Genomic DNA, 22,089 nt, shown 5'->3' with positions numbered 1-22,089 from the left:
CAGGGTCTACAAGTACTATCTCAATATCATCTCGACACTTTAGTAGCTGTTACGCAACAGGTGACAATGATCAGACACATTCTGTTGAGTTTGTCACATTAATGCCATTTTCAGAAAACCGAACTATGCTCATAATTTGATTCAAAACCATTAAAGCCAGGATTCTTTAACCTTTTTTAGCTGCGAACCATAATATAAACAACACAAACTTTGCAACCCATCGACTATTTTGAATTTAAAAATTCTTAAATATTTCTGATTTACGAAATGTTTCATTTTCAAACCTGGTAAAACCCAGTCCACTGCGTCTTAACAGGTCCTGCAATCAAACAGGAGGCTCTATGGGAAACCTTCAATAATTCTGAAATTTTTCTTTCATAAATTCTGAATTTTAATTCTGGAATTATTTTTCTCTTTAATTTTCGATCATTAATTTTAAAATAATTTTTCATCACTTTTGGAATTATTTCTCATCAATTCTAGAATCATGTTCTATTGATTACAAAATGTCTTTCGTTAACTCTGAATTGTGAGTGTAGATTCTTAGTACCCATCTCAGGCGCTCCCTTGCAACCCCTATAGTTAGGACCTCAAGTTTGAGTCACGACCATTATAGGTTAAGAACCCTGGATTTAAGGCATCTACATTGAAGCTGGAATCCAAACACAGGGCTTCATATAGGTGGGCTAACAATTTTGCCCAGCTGATTTGAAAATGAAGTCTAGTTAAATATCAAATTGACTTGGTTGAGGTGGGAGTTTTAAGCAGCACAGAAAGAAAGAAAAAAATAGCAAAATAAAATTGCTAAACCTTCACAAAAATCCATAATATTCTAATTTTTCCCCTTCAAATTAAAACATACATTTTGATATAAATAAATAATTATTCATAATAATAATAAAAGTTTTCATAACATACAACCATTTTAATACATATAAAAAACTGGAAAAAAAAATGTAAAAGGTGCAAAAGACTAGATGTTTTCTGCTAAGTACAATAAACTGATTTTCGTGTGGGAAATTAAAAGCACAACTGATGCCTAATGTCCTTAAAAAAGTGATAATTTTTAAAACTAAAACTTGGGATATATTGGCATACAAGGTAAGCCAATTTTCAATTCTTGATGCAATAAAATTTCTAGAACTAGAACTTTCTACATCTCAAAGCAATTTCAATTTCCTGTGTAATATATATTTCTCTATAAACTTGAATTTTTGATTACTCAAAACAATTTAAATTACTAGAAGAGCTTCAAATACTGAAGTTTGACTGTAATTACAAACCAATAAATCAAATTGGCATCTGAATTTTCTTTCCGATTTGTAACGGTTTGATTTAAGCAATTAAGTTAATAAATACCCCCACGTCATATATGCAAATGAAATGATCATTCAGTACCATGATGAATTACATGTGTAAAATATATGAGCTTCCTGTTAATGGAAAAACCAAACATGCCCAATACTGGATAATAATCACAAAGCATTAGAAATGCTAATACGAACATACATAATCCAATGCACTAAGTAAGTAATTCATTTTTCAACAACATAATGGTGTGTGTGCATGCAAAATGTCATATGGGAAAACTGCACTTTTCAGGAGACAAAAAAAAAACATAAGCAATAGCTAACTGGTTTCAATACACAGGACAGTTTGCAATAACGCTATAGCTAGCATTCTATTGGTCAGAAACATATGACATTTTTACAGAACATGGAAGTAGGTGTGAAGAAACTTTTAGTGGCATAAAAAAATTGAGAATTTTAACATATGGCATTTTGCGTGTGCACAGACAGTAATTTACAAATTATATGGAAAATATACTCATAAATATCACTGAGAGTAAATTACACAGATAACCACAAAGTTTTGTGATATCGTATTTATATGTGACAGCCTTTATTATTACAACCTATAAAATTGTATTTTATAGTATAGCTCATATTTTCCTAATACTTCCGCTTTATTCCTGGGCAAATATCACCCAACTAGGCACAAATATAAAGCTCATTATATAAAATGTTAATACAGTAGCCACCACTTATAAGAATCATTGATTACAAGAATCAGCCACTTATAAGAATCAAATCGGCCAAATGGAAACAAAACATAGGAAAATCACCAGTTATAAGAATCAGATTTCCGCTTATAAGGATCACACAAAAAAAATTTCTATGAAAATCTGTCACCATTCATCTCAGTAGAAGGAACTTATTAGTTTGAGTAACTTATTGAGTATTTTTAGCTATTCACAGTTATTTGGAGGACTATTTATTGTCACTTTTATCTTTGAAATAAATAAAGCCATCCCGTATTAACTATTGCTTCCCCCGGGCAAACAGTAAGGATTACAGCTTTGTGTAAAGTGAACTTGCTTCCATAAGTGATAGAACTTATCGCTTACCTGCAAGAGCCTTATGGTTAAAAAAAACAGGTCTTTTGTCAAAGAAGTTACTGTAAGCTAATATATCTCGAGCAGTGTTTCCCAAAGTGCGCATGATGAAAGGTCCAGAGGGTGGTAGAAGCTTCGAGTATAAAATAGGATCTTGTAGGTTAGCTTAAATGGGGAGGGAGGGGGGGGGGATGAGAGAAAAGAATTCTGAAGTGGAGTGTGATGTTTAGGATAAAAGTTTAGGGACCTCTGATCTAGAGTTATGTACCTGGACAAAAATGATCATGTCCAACCAGGCCGAAGTCTTTGGCGGATCCAAGAGTCAAACTTTTCAAGGGCTCCTTCCATACTGTATTTTATAGCATAAAAAAAAAGATGAAAATCATCCTGGGCTCCAGAGCCACTCTTGTAGAGGCCATGACCAATACTACAGCAGTAGTAGAAACTGTCAAATTTTAATCAGCATAATTTAATCTAAGGATAATGATATGCTATAGATGTTTAAACTAAAATTTTAATAATTAAAATATTTAATAAGAAATTAAAATATATAGTTCTTTTTTTTGTTTTTACCATAAAAATATCGATCTCGGCTTAAAGGGTCCCTCCCTCTTTTTCATACTCCAGTGGTAACTATATAGGAGCAACAGGAAAAAAAATTCAGAATTTAAGAATCAACTGCTTATAAGAATCAAAATGGTTGAACCAAACATGATTCTTATTAGTGGCAGCTAATGTATTTGAAGTTCAGGAATGCATTATATTGAATATAATGAGAGCATTCATAAGAATAATATTTTTTGAGTCTAAAAAAACTATATAACTAATCAATTATTGAATGATACAAATGATAAGGAACCAAATACAAAAAGCTTTTCGCCTTAAATAAAAACAAACTGTCAGAAAAGAAAAAAAACCATGAGGAAAAGACAAAATATTTTGATTTTTCAAATTCAAGATGACCCAAAAATTTTTCGACCTGTACGTAAACATTATTAGTAACAATTTTGGTTTTTCTTGTTGTTCCAAAAAATATGATATCCATTAGAAGTGAATATTTATTGGAATCTGAAATACATACACTGGTTAAGCCTATGTCCAAAGTCTAAGCACTTCACAAAGTGCCCAAACTCTGAATTTCAACCGCAACACATCAAAATTTCTTCAAAAACAAATGCTTACATACATAGAAAAGAAAAAATATTAAAATCAAAAGTTTCAAAACTTTCGGATCGTCTTGCAAAAAAAAACCATGAAAATCATATGATCACATAAAATTATTTCTGATCAAGATAGAATTTAGAGAATGAATGAATGATCTTCAATAATTATGGGTTTTGTAAATAAGTAATAGAGGGTTCCCAGTAAAATCTGCTTTATCATTTTCTTGACCAAAACTTCTGAACAAATGAAGGATTACAATGATAAACACTGTTAAGTGCCAAAAAATTCTCTCATACAATATTCTCAATGTGAAAAGTGTCTGGTATTATACCTCTAAATTGTTTAACAGAGCATGCAAAGAGGTGGCAAATATCAATGTCCCTATGGGCTGCAAAAACAGCTTCTTGAGATTTTCCAACATTTTCCCTTTTGGCACTTACAGCATTTACCACTGTGTTTAGCTTTCAAATATAATTCTACATCTTAACCTTTCAAATGTTTTTAGAATTTTGATTCTTCCCTGGCTTTTGCCAAATATTTTAATTTTTCCTTGACTTTCCAGATTGATAGGAACCCTGTAATTTACACTTTTAATCTTGTTTTGAACTTTGGATTAACCAAATAGACATTTTTTCCCCCATCTTAAAATCAATGCCAAGAAAGTCCACTAGAGCGCAAAAGAACTCTTAATTGCACAGCACCAGGTTCTTGGAACCACCCTCCCAATAAGTCTTTCATTCAATCGGAGCACAACTCTGGTCTATAGTCATGGGCTACCGATTGAGTTGTGCTGGAAATGTACAGGTACCTAACAGTCTGAGTGCATATATAGTGTTGTGTATGTGAATTTTTATTGGTGCCATCTATATTACAAATTTTGAGTGAAGTGTGATGTTTGAATATTTGTACTGTTATAGTCCTGTTGCTCTCTGTGGCCAGACTTTTCAATAGGGAGATTGGTTCATTTGTGTCTCAGGAACCAAGAGGTATATAATTACACACCTATTAAGCCTATCAATTATCATTCATCAAATTTATAGAGGCATGACAAATAACTTATCATTACACAAACTATGAGTATTATGTATATATTCACAATCCAGAGCTCTTTATTCACGCAACACTGTTTCGACCCAAGACACTTCATTCATTGCCACAGAGGCACAACCAAAAATTCATTTCATGGATAAAGTCTAAATTTAAATTACCACTTGACCTAAAAACTGAATAAGATTTTAGAAGTCCCGTTTGCTCCAAATTCTACATAAGATTAACTGTTGATAGAAACATTTGAGCATTACTCACAGAATACAATCTGAAATATTGGGTTGGTGTGATTAAGCTTTAGAGTTCTTGAGTACACATATCTAAAACCCTGCCTATCCATTAATAATGAAGGCAATATGCCTTAAGGAGAATATTTATATGAGCTAAAAAAACTCACAGTACCCATGATCATAATGCATGCCTTAAACTAAATCCCTTTTCGAGATTGTATTAGTTCAGCTAAAAGAATTACAGAAAAAAAAAATCTTGACTTTTAAACAATGCTTTTAAAGTACAGCTTTCAAACAATGAGCAATTACAAAAACATGAAAAGAAATTATATTACATTGTAATCTATATAGCTCTATAATATGAATAATAACATACCCATTACAATCACAAGCACATCATTTGCATATTTACAATCTGTCCAAGCATGCCTATACAAATTTGACTCTACACTTGATATGGTTCTCTTTCAAATATCATGTCAGAAATACTTGACTATAATAATTTTTTTTTTAATTGTTATTCATGCCAATAAATAAAATAGTAATATATTGGGTTTTATACATAGATTTGAGAAGAGCAAGAAAAAGAAATTACAACACAAAGTCTAATTTTGCAATCAAATGTGGGGGGAACACATGTTCATCGTATAGCTCATTCCATTGTCTGTGTTCAAAGAAATTACTGCCCGTGCTTTTTGTAGACAAGCAAATTCATTTTCCCCAGCATGCGCTTACTATGAAGGAAATGACTGACATCTCCTCTAATTATATTTTTTTTCCAGGATTGTTATCAAGAACTAGAACATAAGCCAACCAAAATGTCAAACGGATTCATCTGCAATATAAAGTTATAAAATATAAGACTAAATGGCAATGAATAAAGACAAAAAAACTCTTTTGTCAAAAAATAAACAAACTTCAAAAAAGTGATACTTTTTAAAATTTATTTCAATTGCATAGGCCAAACAAAACATTATGTCCAATCACAATGATCCATTAATTGTGCATTTACAAACATTGAGTACAATTTATTTTTAGGTTAAATGTACGAAAAAAAAAAATCTGAAACAATGGAGTCAAATTGAACAACACAGTGTCTGATAAAAATTAGATCACAACTAAATAAAGGATGCGCCAAAATTGCAGAGGCTTACGCATGATTCAAAATAATTTTATATCAGCACTAGAGTGGTCCTTATTTTTAAACTTTTCAAAGGTTTGCCCCCCCCCCCCATCTTGTTTCAATAAAAAAAAAAAGAATCTGTGCAAAATTTTAGCTCAACTGGACAACAGTTAAGCGACCCTCAAATTTTTATTATTATTATTGTTTTTTTTTTGAGAAATTGGATTTAGAATATTTTTTTAAAAATTGCTAGGGTTGCCTGGATGTGTAGAAACGGGAATTAATCATTGCATATAGGAGAAAACATTGTTTACCATGTTCCAACTTCAAGGAATTTGGGGGTTGCTTAACAGTTGTTCGATTGAGCTTAAATTTTGAACAGATTTTTTTTTGTTGGTTGGAACAGGGGAGGGGGATAGCAGCAAAATTTTAACGTTCCAAAAATTACCTATAGCTAAAGACCACCTTAGTGAGCATGTATGTGAATGCAATACAAGTACACATGTAGGTGGGAACCATTTCCCAAACAGTAAGACTACTATATTTTGGATTATTACTTTCAAAAGTTACACCGTTGGATGTTAGACTGAAATTTCTTACATTTACATTTTATAACTTTTTAATCCACAATTTTTATGACGAGTTGATGAGTAATTATAATTCTCTCATTAAACTTATTAATATACTTATAGGGGTTTTTTTTGTATGATTCTCCCACCCCATAAGAAGTCACTACAAAAACACTCCTGCCATGTTCTTGGTTTGTGTGAGAATGAATCTGCAAAGAAAATTCTTCAACATACGTAGTATGTACAAAAATAATATGAAGAGGATTACATTTGTATCTCTTCATGAGATTGGAAGAAAATTTCATTTCCCGGGGAAAAAAAATTGAGCAATGTTTTTTTATATTTATATAAAATTAATTCAATGGCTCTAATTTGTAACATTGCAAAACGATCAAGCACATTTTCACCTCAACTTTTCCATTTTGAATACACTGCTTCTGCCAATGTATATACAATAGAATTCCAATTATCTGAATCAAATGGGGCTGGACAGTCATTCGGATAATTGGGTAATTCACAAAAAAGGTTATTAGTTTTAGTTAGTTTGGTCTTTTTTTTTTTCTTTTTTTTTTTTAAATGTTTCGCTTAAGTATGTACTGTAATTTAATGACTACGATAACAATTTTGTTCACATTTTATATTTACATACTATATTACTTGTTGCCATACAGGTTATTTTCACCAAAACCACCCACATTGAAAACCCAATCTTGCACATGTAAACTTGAAAGTGACAAGACAGGTGGCTCATCATCTGTGTATCCACTATCACTATACCATCGCACTTTATCATTCACTAATAAGAAACTATTAAAATGTAAATTTTTTTGGGTGAGGGGTTCTCAAAGCGATATAATAACTGAAGTTTGGATGCTTGGAGTTTTACTGAGCAAATAACCTATCCAATTCAACAATTTCATAAATTTACTGTAATATCACATAATACTCACCATGATACCACCATTTCGTTTTCTTGGGATTTTTACTGCATGTCTTGACATATAGCATATTATCTGGAGGCCTTTTCTGCAAATATTAGAAATTTATATTCAATAGTTAATACAAGGAAACATCAAAAAGAATGATGAATAGATGCAAATAAGCAGCAGAACAAAGTGAGAGATAGTTGATAAATAAAAATGTTCATGAAGTAATTACAGTTGAACCTTGAAAAGACAACTCACTTGATATAATTTTTTTCCTGTTAGACATAATCAAATCCGTTTTGGCAGTTAATATGAAATTTGGTATTTGGTTAGTACAAAATTATTTCAGTGCTTCTTTGCCCTTTTTCCTAATGAATATGGCTCCATTAGGAACAACTCTGACTCACTCCAACTCAACTATCTCTAATCATTTTATTGCTTGCTACCCTTCAAAGGAGTGAGTTGAAAAATAGCTACCATCACCCAAAGAAGGGGAGAAAAGGAAGGAAAATTTATCAAAAGGAAGAAACAGGGGGGAAAAATTGATAGAAAATGGTCACACAAGCATATTTACAATTTCCCACCTCACACGAGATAAGAGAAGAGAGGAAAGAAAAAAATATATAAAGGAAGAAAAAGCAATACAGGAGAGACACAAAATTATATAGGCCTATGGAAACACAGTGCAGACATATGGAAAAGCAAAGTAGTACAGGGAATGGTGGATAATAAACAAGAGTCCACAAGAAATCAAATATCAAAACACAGTGCAGACATTGGAAAAGCAAAACAGTACAGGGGATGGTGTATGGCATATGCATGGGGCCCACAGAAAGTTATACATCAAAACACAGTGTAGACATATAAAAAAGCAAACTAGTACAGAAGACAGTACAAAACAAATGCATTGGGGCCACAGAAAATTTACATCAAAACAACATGGTGCTGTCATATGGAAAAGTACAACAGCGCAGGGGATGGTGTATAACAAATGTTTGAAGAAGGGCGCAAATAAATTTATACATCAAAACACACCCCTTCTCCTGATGAGGTTAAACTGCATTTGTCTCTGTTTGCAATGATCAATTTTACTCTATTTTCCTCATTCATGTCATATTCCTCATAAAATGGACAAAATCACAGGAAAAACTGCACACGGCCAAGCTCTATTACTAAAGAGGCATTCAGCCTCCCCATTTCCCTTTAAGGTTCAAGAACCTCTAGACATGTGGATCATATCTGAAAAAATTGTCGAAGAAGAGAAATCAATGTTTTCCTCGATTCTGGTGATGAGTGCCAACACATTTATATATATATAGTCATCAAAGTTAGCTTATCAAACAAATGAAATGAAAATACATGGGTGATTCTCACGTCAATAGATTTATCAATTTATTTATCAATAGATTTTTAAAATTTGCTTGAACAAATTTTCATTTGTTAAGGAAATGTCCTTCCAGCTCATGGCTGTCCCCCAGCAATGTGATTTCCCATAGATTTCTATTGAAAATAATTTGATTTGTTTCAAGTTCTAGAAAAATTTAAAGATATGTTTTTTAAAACACCAAGGAATGCTATAAAAAAGACAAAAACTAATTGAAGGCTAAAATGAACAGCTTCAAAATTGTATAAATGAGAATACACAGGAAGATGAGAGATGCCGAAGACCTTATTTCACATTATGTACACAACCAACACCAGCTGCAGTCTACTATAAAGCTCATCTTGACACAAACCAACCAAGTTCATAAGTGTCCCTATCCATTTGTTGACTATCCAGTTTATTTCTTTGTCTAATACATGCAGATGGAGAAAATAATCTCTCAGACTGTTCAGCTTGATGCCAAGACTCTTGCACTGAAAGAACGCATGCTTTGAAAACATAGGCTACTTTTTTTTCAATGCATTTTCTAATTTGGCTAAATGTTTTATTCTGTATGAAATGGTTCAAAGAATTTCAGAAAGAGAAGTGTAGGTATATCTGAAAAAAGTTTCAGAGGTGGATATGAGTTAATTGGGCCCTAGTGATGATGATTGGTGCAAAAATTCAGCTCACAAAGCGACTATTTTATGTTAGTGCATGCATCATATCATTGAAAATGTTCATCAGCTGAATCTTTATTCATTAGCCGAAGCCGAAGAATCATGAAAAAATCTTCATTGGCCAAGGTATCATTTTAACAATTGTTGCATCTAATTAAGAAAACGTCAACCATTATTTACTCTGTGGGTATTAAGGCATCGCAAAATTTACGACTTATTTTTCCACTCTAGATATTCTTTGCCACTTTCAGTAGCTCAATACATTGCTTGTCTACATACGCCCTTCAATTAGTGAACTTGTGTAATTTATGCTCACTTCCACATTATCACAGTATAATTCTATTTTCAGTTTCATGTTTTACTTATCCTAGAAATTCACCCTGACATAACCTCTTGCACAGAAAGGGATAGGTATGCACCACACAATAAAATACAATCAGTAAATTGTAAATTTATGCAAAAAATTCTAATTAAAATGATTTTTAAAAATTAGTTTGCTGTACTTAGATTTACACAGATATATTCGGCTGAATACCTAAGCATTATTCGGCCGAACCAAATATTTGCAAAAGGGCTGACTATTCATCCCATCTCTACTTTTAAATCAATTAGAATTGTAAATTACTTCACAAATTAGGCTTATTCAGGAAAAAAGAGGCGTGTGTCTTTAGTAAATGTCCTCCTGACTATTATTATTATTTGTGAAAAATATATAATTGAAAATTATTTGCACTTTACAACACGTTTCAGTTCAGAGACATCTATTATTTTTGAAAAACCATGTTTTTAAAATGCTTATTTTTTGATCAGTGTCGCAAAACATGTAAAAATGCCTTTCTCCTGGCATTATGTAAACAGAAGAAAGGTTTGATCATAAGTTGGGGGTGGGGGGGGGGGGGAGAAGTAAACAAAATACAAATTTCTTGGTTGCAGCATCGAGCTGCAGTAATATTTCATCTAGACTTTGCTTTGAGAGTGCATCTCGTGCTCTAGTAAAACAGAAACAAATTAGAAATCTGTTGTCCCCCCATAAACTTGCACAAAAAAAGAATAAGAAACACAAAAAAAAAAAAAAAATACAATTGATAAAACAATTATTCAGAGTATCAGTGCTTGTCTAAATTGAAAATAAAATACCAAAATATATGGAGCATGTTGCAATTGTCAAGAATAAATATCAAGTGCTGAAACAAGCAAATTTGCCATGTTGGATTTGCCTTTTCAATTTAAATTTAACCATGTTAAGAGATTTGCTTTTTTTCATCATGAATTTTTAACAAACTGCATTGCTGACTGTATTTAATTTATTAGCAGTAAAGACATGTCCTCAAGAATTTTTTTGGCTTTTTTAATGACTTTATTTTGATAACTTTTTTGATTTTTTTGTCCCATTTCGTGAGAATGACGCATATACATCAACTGAAAATAACATTAACATGCTTGTTTCACAAATCTCTCACCACACAGTCATGTGATTCACAAGGGAAAAAAACCTGTCAAGAAAAAATGAAATAAGCAAGAGAAATAATAAATCTTGATTATAGCCTCATTATCTCAATAATTCAATGAAAAATGTTCATTCTAAATTTACACTTAAAAAAATCAAAATTTCTTTCACACGTTCAAATTCTAAGGACTCTCAAGAATAGAGATAGATTTGCAAAAACACATCAGTGGCAAATAGCACTACAATCTGATTCGTGATCTTATAATATTGATTGGTTTTTTAAACTTTGCTAAAACTATCATCGAACGACTATGTTTTACCATTTAGGCTGATAATTTGAAAAGGAAAAAAAAACCAGACAAGCATTTTAAAACTAGCTTACCTTTTCCTTACAACTTGATAACATAGAAACAATGCTCAGGCACACAGACTGGACTGAAAGTGCAGGGGACCAATCTTCGGTCAAAATAGACAGACATATGTGACCATTACTATAAACATGTGGATGAACTGGGATGTTCGGACCAATAAATGTCACCTGCAGGACGAAACACATTTTATGTTATCAAAAATTTAAACAAAAAAGGTATAAGTGCAAAAGATATAGTTACTTAATGTTATAATCGTATTCAAATACAAAAGCCACAACAGGCAAAATGCCCAACGAGATGGCTGAAAGAAGATGCCCATGAAAAATACGGAATGTACAACATATACACAGATCTAATTTACATTATTTCAAGAACTAATATAATTTCATATTTCAATTACATTATTTCATTTTTCCATTTCCATACAATTTGTATGAATACTAATGTTATCTGTATGATGAAGATATAAATGACACACACACAAAAAGTTTTAATTTTCAATACCAACAGTTATTTTGATTGAGGTAAAGACAGGATTAAAAAAATTTCCAGATATAGTGAAAACTGTACAAAACAGAACGTCAACGGACTGAAATAATATTCCATTTTAGACAGATTTTCATTTTATAAAGGTGCAAATAAAAGCACTAATCGTTGGACAGACTATATTTTGATGCCATTTAAGACAGACTTCAGTCTCATACAGTGTCCATCTTTCAAAGAAGAATGTTTTACATCATTCTGCAACCAGCTCTCAGCTAAGTGGAAATGTTCTGCAGTAAAAATTCCCATGACTGTTTTCTACACCTTTTCTTTAAATTCTTCCAGATTGTTCTACAGTAGCACTGGTTGTCCTGGGACGCATGTCACAGATTTCAGCACATTCTGCTTTGGGGTGTCTGCCATCTTAGGTTTCACTGTACAAGAAAAAGCCTCTGAATATTCATTCTTAACAGAATTCATACTTGAATACATTGAACTTTTGTTTGTTTAGTGGGGAAAGAAATTATGCCTCAGCAGAGCTAATCTCCTGTTAATCTAGGATATGCATTTTGTTCCACAAAAATACTACTGCTTGCCCGAGGTGAAAGTTACAGACAGTTTTACTGCACAGTGGAACAGAAAAGTAAAACTATTTGGCAATTCAGCACAGTGGTGGTCAACTAGAGTTGGTTTTCTATGGTTCTTGGTTCCCAACTTTTACACATGAATGTGGGCCGATTAATCCATTAAAAAGTTTTGCCATGGAGAGCAAAAGGCCTACATAATGGTGCAAATATTCAATCATTACATTTCATTCATAGTTTGAAAATAAAATCACTAACTTCACACATGCACTAGCTACACACTCACTGTTAGGTTGCACATGCACACTTCCATTCACACCCATGATGACAGACTAGAGTAGTGCTCAGTTTGAAAGAAAGCAATATTAATTGCAATGAGTCAAAATGTTGCCATTGCCATGTTGCAGGGCTCAGCACGGATCATGGCCTCAAAACTAGTGAAAATAGTGACCAAAATATTTAAAAAAGTGACCAAATAGTGACCAAAATGTTTAAAAAGTGACCCAATAGTGACCAAAATAATTTTAGAAAGAGACCAAATGGACAATGAATTTTGATTATTACCAAATGGAATGAATTGAAATTGAATTTAGTTTTCACTAAACTTTGTATTTCAATGGAGCTCATCGAAATTGCTTTTTTTACATATAGTAGTGTGAAATAAATCAAACTCGAATGCATTCTGCTAACCAGAAAAGTTTTGAATAACTTATCAAATTTATCAACAACTATGTGTGAGAGAGTAACATTACATCCTTTCTAAGTAACAGTAGTAATGCCTTTCCCCCCCCCCCCCAAGGGGCCGTTCAAGTATTACGTCATCATAGATGGGGGGGGGGGGTTCCGATTTGCTGACTTTTGATGACAGGGGAGGAGGAGGTTGAATAACGCTTACGTCATCAACCACCCTTTATGAAAATATGAGTTAGGATTCGGGGGGGGGGGGGGCAGAGCTGATGACGAAATTTTGCTGACAAGTGGGGGGGGGGTCAGCGTTTTGCTGATGGGTGGGGGGGGGTGTTCAAAAATGGCTAAAAATTTCCTTATGTAATACTTGAATGGCCCCATATTGCTATCCACAACCCAGCTTAAAATCAATTTCAGCAGGAGAAACTTCAAAACGGGAAAAAATTTTTACATTCAAAGAAGGAAAAAAAATGAAATAACACAAAATTTGATGAGAGAATTTGTCCCATATACATTCTAGTGGATTTTTCATTATGTTATGGTATGAATGACAGTATACAAAATGTACTCACACTTTTTTTAACTAGTACAAATTGATTTACATAATTAGGTTTGTATAATATCTTCCAACAAATTTTAAGAAATTTACTATAATGATTGATTTAAAAAAAAACTAAAATTACATTTTTAACAATATTATTTTAAATTATTAAATTAAAATATTACTTAAACTACTGAATTAAATAAATTATTTAAATTATTTTAATTGTTAGGGGCCGTTCAAGTATTACGTCATCATCGATGGAGGGGGGGGGGGTTTCTGACTTGCTGACTTTTGATGACAAGGGGGGGGGGTTTCGATAATGCTTACGTCATCAACCACCCTTTATGAAAATACGAGTTAGGATTCAGAGGAGCAGAGCTGATGACGAAATTTTGCTGACAAGGGGGGGAAGGGAGGGGGTCAAAAATGGCTAAAAATTTGCTTACGTAATACTTGAACGGCCCCTTATATGTTGAGGGAGGGCAATCCATCCTTCCCCCCCAACGTCAATGGCAGAGCCTACTGATGTATATCAATTGTCATCTGCCGCACCTCTAAGACCTTCAAGTCTATCTGCACCTATGACTGGACTGGGAAGGGTGGGTGGGTCTATTCTTTTACAGGCGGAGGGGGCTCCAAAATAATACTGCCCTTGGGTGAGGGAGAAAACAAATCAGTTTTGAAATTGTTTGGTTTTTGAGAGAAAAATTTGTAAATATATATTTTCCTTTTTTTTTACACACAACATACACCCCTGCAAAAAAAACATTTACTACTTTACCCAGAAACAATATAATTTTGCCCCCCCCCCCCCGTAATTTTTAACAGAAAAAGACGGGAAACGTAATTTTACTGCTCCTTGACTGTGAAATTCGATAATTTTGCAAAGGAATTTATTTCCTTTTCTTAAATATACCATTCCATCAAAAATTCCATTCGAGGCATTGCCCCCCCCCCCCCAGTTTCGGATTTGATCACGGTATGTAGCAACCCGGGCCGCAAGTACGAACGAAAATTTACTAACGCCCGGGCCCGGTATTCATTTTTAACAACGGAAAAAAGAGTAAACTCGGCACCCTGGCACCCTTCCTCGTTCAACACCCGTGGAACCAGACCCCGCCCTCTCCTATTGCGGTCATAACAGCGACTCGAGACAAAAACGTTGTAATAACTTCCGAGGTCTGAAAAGGGGATTTTTTTTTTACACAACACCGCGCGGAGAATGGAGCGCAATATGTCGATATTAAGTCAACAATCAGCATCGTGAAGATGCCCTAAATCAAGTTACGGCCAGAACCGGATAAAGGTCAGTTGTTGACGGGCCCGGGCATAAAAAAAATTATTACGCCCCTTAAATTAGGAAAAAAGTATAAAGTAGGGGCCAAAGGCGCGGTCGCTGTGCCCACCGTTAAATCTGCCTCTATGTACGGCTCCGCATGCAGGTTAACTGAGTTTTCATCAGCCTGATGACCAATTTTCATCTGATTTGGTTAAACTAAACGTTGAATTCGAAGGTTTTTAACAACTGGCTGTTGCGAAGATATATTTTGGAAAGAGAAAATTCAACCGGAAAGTGAAAGGACGTGGGTTCGATTCCCAGCAGGGGCAGTTGAATTTTCTCTCTTTCCAAAATATATCTTCGCAACAGCCAGTTGTTAAAAACCTTCGTATGGTAGCAGAGAGTGACGTCATCCTTCCATAAACGTTGAATTGCAGGATTCTGTGATCTTTTCATAAACAGTTCTCCTTTCGATCCAATTTGGGGCTACGGTTTCTTGCTGAGATTTAAATCCAGTTAGAAAAATAGCACGAATTTTATTTCTAGATAGATCGCGATTTTCAGTCGGATGATTTTTTTTTTATTGTAAGTAAATTCAAAATACTTGCGAGCTTCTTTAACGTTGGCCAGCTACAAGAGTATTCTCCAAAGCGTACTAATAATACGCTTAATACGTATTAATAGTACGCATCTTTAATATGCGCGCTTTGGTATTCTCCCGCTGCGCGTAAGTTAGTTTCTGCACGGGCTCTCTTTATAAACTCGCTCAATGTAAATGAGCCTTTAAATCGTCATTTCAAATATTAAAAAAAATTGAAAAAGTAACGATAGAACAAACAAATGTAACTTGCTCGATGCTCCAAGAAAGGAATTCGGCCCTTAGGACAAACTTTTTAAAACAAATAAAATAAAGGATCAATTTTAAAATAAGATAAAAATGAAAGAACGAGTGGGGAAATAAGAAAGAATGGTAGTAGAGGAGGGGAAAAAATTCTTTGTTGTAAATACGCCTTTTACGCTATTTTTTTCCGACCGGCTTTTCCATAAAATGACGACTCTTAACTATAAGGAGCTTTCTTTCCAAGCGCCTTGAAATCAAGTTATGCTGACGTCACACGGTATGCTCCCGGGAAGATAAAGACGCCTTCATACATATATAGGGGTTCCTTGTACGATCGTAGTTCAATGAAGGGAGGGAGAAAATTAGCGACCTTGAACCGGTAAAGTTCCTCCTTGAAGAAAAGAAAAACACTGACAGCCGAAAAGCGCGCGAGACCGAGGTTTTTTTGCTAAAAAAAGTGGAAAAAGTGACCTGGGCCCGAAAATAGGTAATAAAAGTGACCAGCTTCTAAAAAAGTGACTTTTAGGGGAAAAAGTGACCCGTGCCGAGCCCTGCATGTTGTCAAATGCCAGTCAAAGGATTTAACTAATCAAGCAAGGCCAGTGAAAAACACTTTAAAGCATTTATATTGCTTTTAGATACAAAGTTTCATTGCTTTCATTATCATCGCTATATCAAACTTTATGCTCATCAGTAAGAAAAAAAGAAGCTATTGCTAAAAGAACAGACATTGGTTAACAGAGTTCTGGATTAACAAGGCCCTAATAATCTGTCTTTCTTTACAGCAGTGCCATCTTAACTCATGGGTCCACCCGGACACGGCCCAGGAACAGCAAGAAAAGAGGGCATCAGAAATACGAAAAGTAATTGAATGTTCAGAATTTTTTCACGTAGGGCATCGGAAAAATCACTTGGCCCAGAGGCCTGTAATACTCTTAAGACAGCCCCGCTGTACAGAAGAAGAAAAAACAAAGAGGTGTCACCTCAGAATTTCGAGAAGTTGCGCTACTTGAAAGGTGTGAATATATAAACATTTCCTAGTGAAACCGGTCTAAGACAGACACTGCATGAGATGGAAACCTGTCTTGAATAAGACCAAAAGATAGTCTCATCCAACGATTAGTGCTTGATGTGCATCTTTGAAGACAAAAACTTGTCTAAAATGGAATATTATTTTGGTCTCTAGATGCTTCATTACAGACAACTTCCACTGTACCAGAAGTATTCAATTATATTTTGCATGCTACCTTTAAGCACAATCCATAATGATGGCGGCTCATTAATGCATAGTCTGAATGGCAAACTTCTCAATTTTTTGTTTTTGTACATTACCATACAAACCCGAGTTTAAACTATGCATGACATTACTTTATCAAATTATTATTAAATTTTCAAAATATAAAATTCAATGAAATAAATACAGTACAACCTACTCATAGCAAAGTCGGAAAGAACAGCAAAAATATTCATTTTACATAAACTGTTTATGCCCGCCACTCCTCTTGATAAGCATAGATGAGTAATATGAAATTCACGAGAAATGGAAAAGCTTTGTTAAATGTGAAAATTTGTATTTGTTATAAACAAGTCCAAGCTTTACCTCAGGGGAATCAAAAGGATACTTTGAGGTGAATTTAAAAAGTAACTGGAAATGCTCTCCCTCGTAAAGCGTCCCTGATGCACCATCCATATTTACAATCCACCTGGAAACAAGAAAATACATTTTTTAAGGCCAATTAGAATTCATTGAAGCATCTACAAAATTAAATATAAGAGTGAATGATAGGGTAATGCTAGTAAATGCTTACTGTGTCAGACTGGAGCCAATGTTTTCAGGGTTTACGCTAACACCAGGTGGTGGTTCTTTCTGAATCGCTAACAGTTCTTTTTGTAATCGTCTCTGAAAAAAAGAAATGCACAGCTACAGATTAAAATTATAAAATTTTCTAATGCAATCAGATAGCTTTATTCAAAAAAAAGATGCCCAGAGGCAGCGACATAAAAAAAATAGATAGTTTAGATCAGGCATATTCAGCCTGTTGTTCCCTGAAACACCCATAGGCCTAATGCTTGATACCCATGTTCGATTTCATACTCACTAGCACTTAATCAACGTCATAAATAAACACATTGTACAAACTGCATTCAAGGATTAAAACTATCCTGATTTCATGCATTTCAACATCAAACTTGCCGAAATGGTGCTCCTCTTTTGATGAAGAATAGAGGCAGTGCTCGCAACTAGAAAAAGGTTGAAGACCTCTGGTTTGGACAGACGTCAGGTTTGAAAACCATTCATAGCAGCAGTGGGTCAGCTGAAGTTGATTTTCTGCGGTTCTCCAACTTCAAGGTTTTTTGTTTTTTTTTTAAACAGAGCACAACTCAGGTCTATTGCCATAGGAAATTTACTACCTAGTGAGCTGTGCCGGAAGTGTAAGTGTGTGTACCTAATAGTCTGAGTGCGTATCTAGTGTATGATTTTTCAGTGCTGCCATCTATATCTCAGAAGTGAAGTGCGTGATGTGTAGTGACTGAATATTTGTACTGTTTGTAGGACTGTTGCTCTCTGTGGCGAGACTTTTTAACGGGGAGATCGTCTCACATTTGCGCCTCGAAGTTGGGAACCACAGAAAACCAACTTCAGCCGACCACCACTGTGGCGACGGTGGGGCTCGAACACGGGTCCCCGCGATGCGAGTCCGTCACTATGATCACTCGACCACCACAGCGGCCAACTTCAAGGTACAAATGCAAGCTCGTTCCTCACCAGAAGTGTGTCCAGAACAGCTACAGTAACAACCCTTTTTTTTTTCTTTGGCGACTTTTTTTTGGCTATTTACTTTCCAGCCCGTTGGCACTTTCCTTCCTGGTTAGCGATTCTCGCATTGGATTTTTTTCCTGGTCAGCTATTAGATTGCTGTTTCCTTCGTTATTTGTCGTTTACTGATGGCCATGGCCTGAAGGTGAGATCATGACTATAAGACTTTCATGTTGAAGAGTACTGCATTCAAATCAAATGAATTTGTTAGCATTTTGAAGCTCTTTTTTTGCTCATCTCGCTGTACCGAATCTACCTTTTTTCAGTATCCTCAAAAGCAGAATGTTTTGCATTGTGCTGCAACGAGACCTCTGATTACTGGAAATGCTCTGCAGTAAAAATTCCCAGCATAGTGTTTTCTAATTTTCTTAAAATTCTTCCAGATTGTTCTGCAACGTATGTCGCAGATTTCGGCATATTCTGTTTTGGGGCAAGTATCTTACATTGTTTTTCCTGTTTGAATACGTTTTGTTAGAATACATTTTCTCTCAGGTTGTGCATCTGATATTTATATTTTATTGATTTTTTACATACTAACTTCAATATTCCCATCTTCTTGATGGGAAGAGCGATGGGGACAGAATATTCTTGAGAATATTATCTCACAGGACTACTATTATAAATTACTACAGAATATATTCTTATCAAAAATAATTATTATTCTCAAGTTATTTATCGAGATTATTTATTATAATACGTTATTACATATATGCTGGATAATGCTCTCTGGAAAACTTTTGGTAACTGAAGAATTCAGTTACTGATTGTTATTAGTTCCTCGATTATTCTCATCGAGGAACGTATTATACAAATATTACGTAGCCTATATTCTCATTGAGGAATAGTCCAGAATATTCTCTAAAAGGACTATTATTAATAACTTCAGAATAATTCTTATTTTTTATACGAATATTCCCCAGTAATTTATGAAACAGTCCTTCCAGAGAATATTCTCAAGGATATTATATGTAACTATATTATAAATAACAGGAGCATATTCTCATCACGAACTTATGAGAATATTCTCAAGTTATTTATAATATAATCCTACCAGCGAGAATATTCTCAGAAAGATTATTCTCGAGAATTTTACATCTCTACTTTGGCATAGAAAGACATCCAAAAGCATGACTCTGTTTCACTCTTGGCGACTTCTCGTCATGCTTTGGGACATATTTATTTTCCAACGAAAAAAAAAAAAAATCTCCATTACATCGCCAAAAATAGATTATGCTATAGCTGTTCCAGCCATAAACAGCAGCAAAGGTTTAAGCATCTCATAACTATATAACTATAAGACTATACAAATTTATATGGCATTTAAACTCTAACAGTATGAACTGTTTTAATATATAAGGACAGTATCCTTAATATATACCAGATTTTGAGCCAAACATACTCGAAAAGCATAGAAGAGGATATTAATGGCTAAGTTTGAAATTCAAACAAAATAGTATTAATAAATGCAGTGGTATTAAAACGGGGGAAGCATACTAATTAAAATCTGTTGGTATACTCTAGTTAGATAGGCACAATTTCAACGCGTGTAATATACATACCTGCATAGACGCCATCGCTAATTATTCTGAAGTTCTAAAAACTTCCTATCTCAACATTAAAGTTTTTAAACAATCAACTTTTACAAATTGATTTTTTCACCATTTATAAACATTCAAGGAAATCTGGGAAACATAATAAACATCCACACCAATGTGACAGCTGAAACGAACAGACAGCGGATCCGTTGCCAGTTACAAAACAGAAAGGTACCAGCATTGCTGTTCCGAAGTATCTGGACCTTAGAGGAGAAATATATTTATATTTCTATATACTTATATTTCTTCTGGATGATCGGGACCGGATTTCATTGAAAATAAATAACTAAAAACTTGATAGCATTCGAAAAGAAAAGGAGCAGACATGGGAGGGGGGAGTGTAATGATCCCTCCTCTCCCCCCCAAACAACAAGGATTTGTAACCTCCCCCGTATTTGAGATTCAAAAGTCCCGTACATTTTTCGGAATTATATGGTCAGAGAAAATCATGTTGAAATTCAGCTTTTGCTGCCATCTATCCAAAAACTTCAGAACTCCATTGATGAGTCAGAAACATGAGAAAGGACCTGTGCTGCCGTCTTTTATTTGGAAAGCAAACGAAAAACTGTCAACTGGTACAATTTCTAAACCATAGATGACAGCAAATTCAGGGCACAAGATAATTTTTACCTCTGATTACAGACGTCCAGATTTTCATATGTAAACAAACATGGTAATACGCGGATTTGCAGTGTTGAGAAGTATGCAGCCACACCCCCCCCCCCCCCCCCCCACCGATATAATGTTTCTGACAATATTGCTGTAAATCGATGTAACAAACTTTCTCAAAAAAGCTCCAGTTTGAAAAAAAACGAAAAGCCGCGTTTTTTCCTACGAGCAGGTTTTCTTTGCCAAATGCAACGTGAATCACCTAACGCAACACGCCGTCCACTCTCCAATAAGAAAAGCGGTATAAAGCCGGGTTTTCCTAGGAGCAGATTTCCTGTGCCGCTCGCAACGTGATTCACCCAGCGTGACACGCTGTTCACTCACCAATAACAAAAGCAGCATGACTGTTTTCCTACAGAGCGCAATACGCCTGACGACAGCGCTTTACGACGGGCGTGATTGGCCGACTGCTTCTGGAGGAGTCAAATGCGTCGTGCGCCGCAGTTTTGCCGATATTCTCTTCACTCTTGTGTGTTTTCTTTTCCTTCCCTTCAAACCAGAGCATGCAGACGACAGAGTAGCTCTCTGATGCCAAAGCCATATACTATAATATAGCAGCCCTGATCTGATGCGCCACGCTAGGAAAACACAAACGCGTAGCGTGATTATGTAACACGTTTCTGACGGCGCGAAATGGTCTAATTCGGTTTACGCGGCGCAAAAAACGTAATCGTAGGAAAACCCAGCTTTACAGTCCCTAGAAAGCGCAACAAGCTTTACGTCGGGCGTGCCTGGCCGACTGCTTCTGGAGCAGTAAAATCCGTCGCGCGTTTCGCCGATTTTCTCTTCATTTTGGTTGTTTCCTTCCCCCTTCCCTTCAAACCGGAGCATGCAGACGACATAATATTTGACGCCAGGACTATATAGCCGCCCTGAGCGGATGCACCGAGCTAGGAAAACACAAGCGCGTAGCGTGATTATGTAACGCTTTTCTTCCTCCGCGAAGTGGTCCCATTCGGTTCACGCGACGCTGCCATTCACAGCCACTATTTTGATAATTACGCGCATGCGTACTCTGACATGTTTAATGTTTTTGAGAGACACATATAAGCTGGATGGGGACACGTTTTTTTTGTTGTTTTTTCACTTTTATTGGCGTAGAGTTGCCATATTTTGGCAGTTTTAAGATGACTTGGCGGTCATTGTGGCTATACTTCACTAATTATTAATCTCTGATATTCTTATAACCATCATAAATCAACGACTAAAAGAAATGAAAAAGTATCGAAATTTATAAAAAGAACAGGTTTAATCCTCATAAAAATTAACTTTTT

At 34.8% G+C, this 22,089-nt stretch overlaps 1 protein-coding gene across 1 annotated transcript; it reads right to left on the bottom strand.

The window, feature by feature from the left end:
* Positions 1 to 2,966: 2,966 nt before the first annotated feature.
* Positions 2,967 to 20,306, bottom strand: LOC149068746 (ubiquitin-conjugating enzyme E2 W). The gene is made up of 6 exons (XM_089250380.1): positions 20,111 to 20,306; positions 17,542 to 17,633; positions 17,334 to 17,436; positions 11,327 to 11,482; positions 7,479 to 7,554; positions 2,967 to 5,671 (listed from the first exon to the last, which is right to left on the bottom strand). The coding sequence occupies exons 1-6, from the start codon at positions 20,123 to 20,125 to the stop codon at positions 5,658 to 5,660; spliced, it is 456 nt and encodes a 151-aa protein (XP_089106506.1). The 5' UTR covers positions 20,126 to 20,306; the 3' UTR covers positions 2,967 to 5,657.
* Between the last annotated feature and the right edge of the window lie 1,783 nt (positions 20,307 to 22,089).

This window comes from Pholcus phalangioides, unplaced genomic scaffold (assembly GCF_987345545.1).
Source record: "Pholcus phalangioides strain wild (caught in Gottingen) unplaced genomic scaffold, Ppha-v1.0 ptg000024l_1, whole genome shotgun sequence".
In the NCBI taxonomy this organism is placed as follows: Eukaryota; Metazoa; Arthropoda; class Arachnida; order Araneae; family Pholcidae; genus Pholcus; species Pholcus phalangioides.
Note: the sequence above shows the minus strand (reverse complement) of the source record. Positions and strands in the feature narration are given on the sequence as shown.

Coding starts and splice junctions, on each gene's coding strand:
- LOC149068746 (XM_089250380.1), bottom strand. Junction 11,483..17,333: donor ATCCTTTTGATTCCCCTGAG/GTAAAGCTTGGA, acceptor TTCGTCCTGCAG/GTGACATTTATTGGTCCGAA. Junction 7,555..11,326: donor TATCAAGTTGTAAGGAAAAG/GTAAGCTAGTTT, acceptor TAATATTTGCAG/AAAAGGCCTCCAGATAATAT.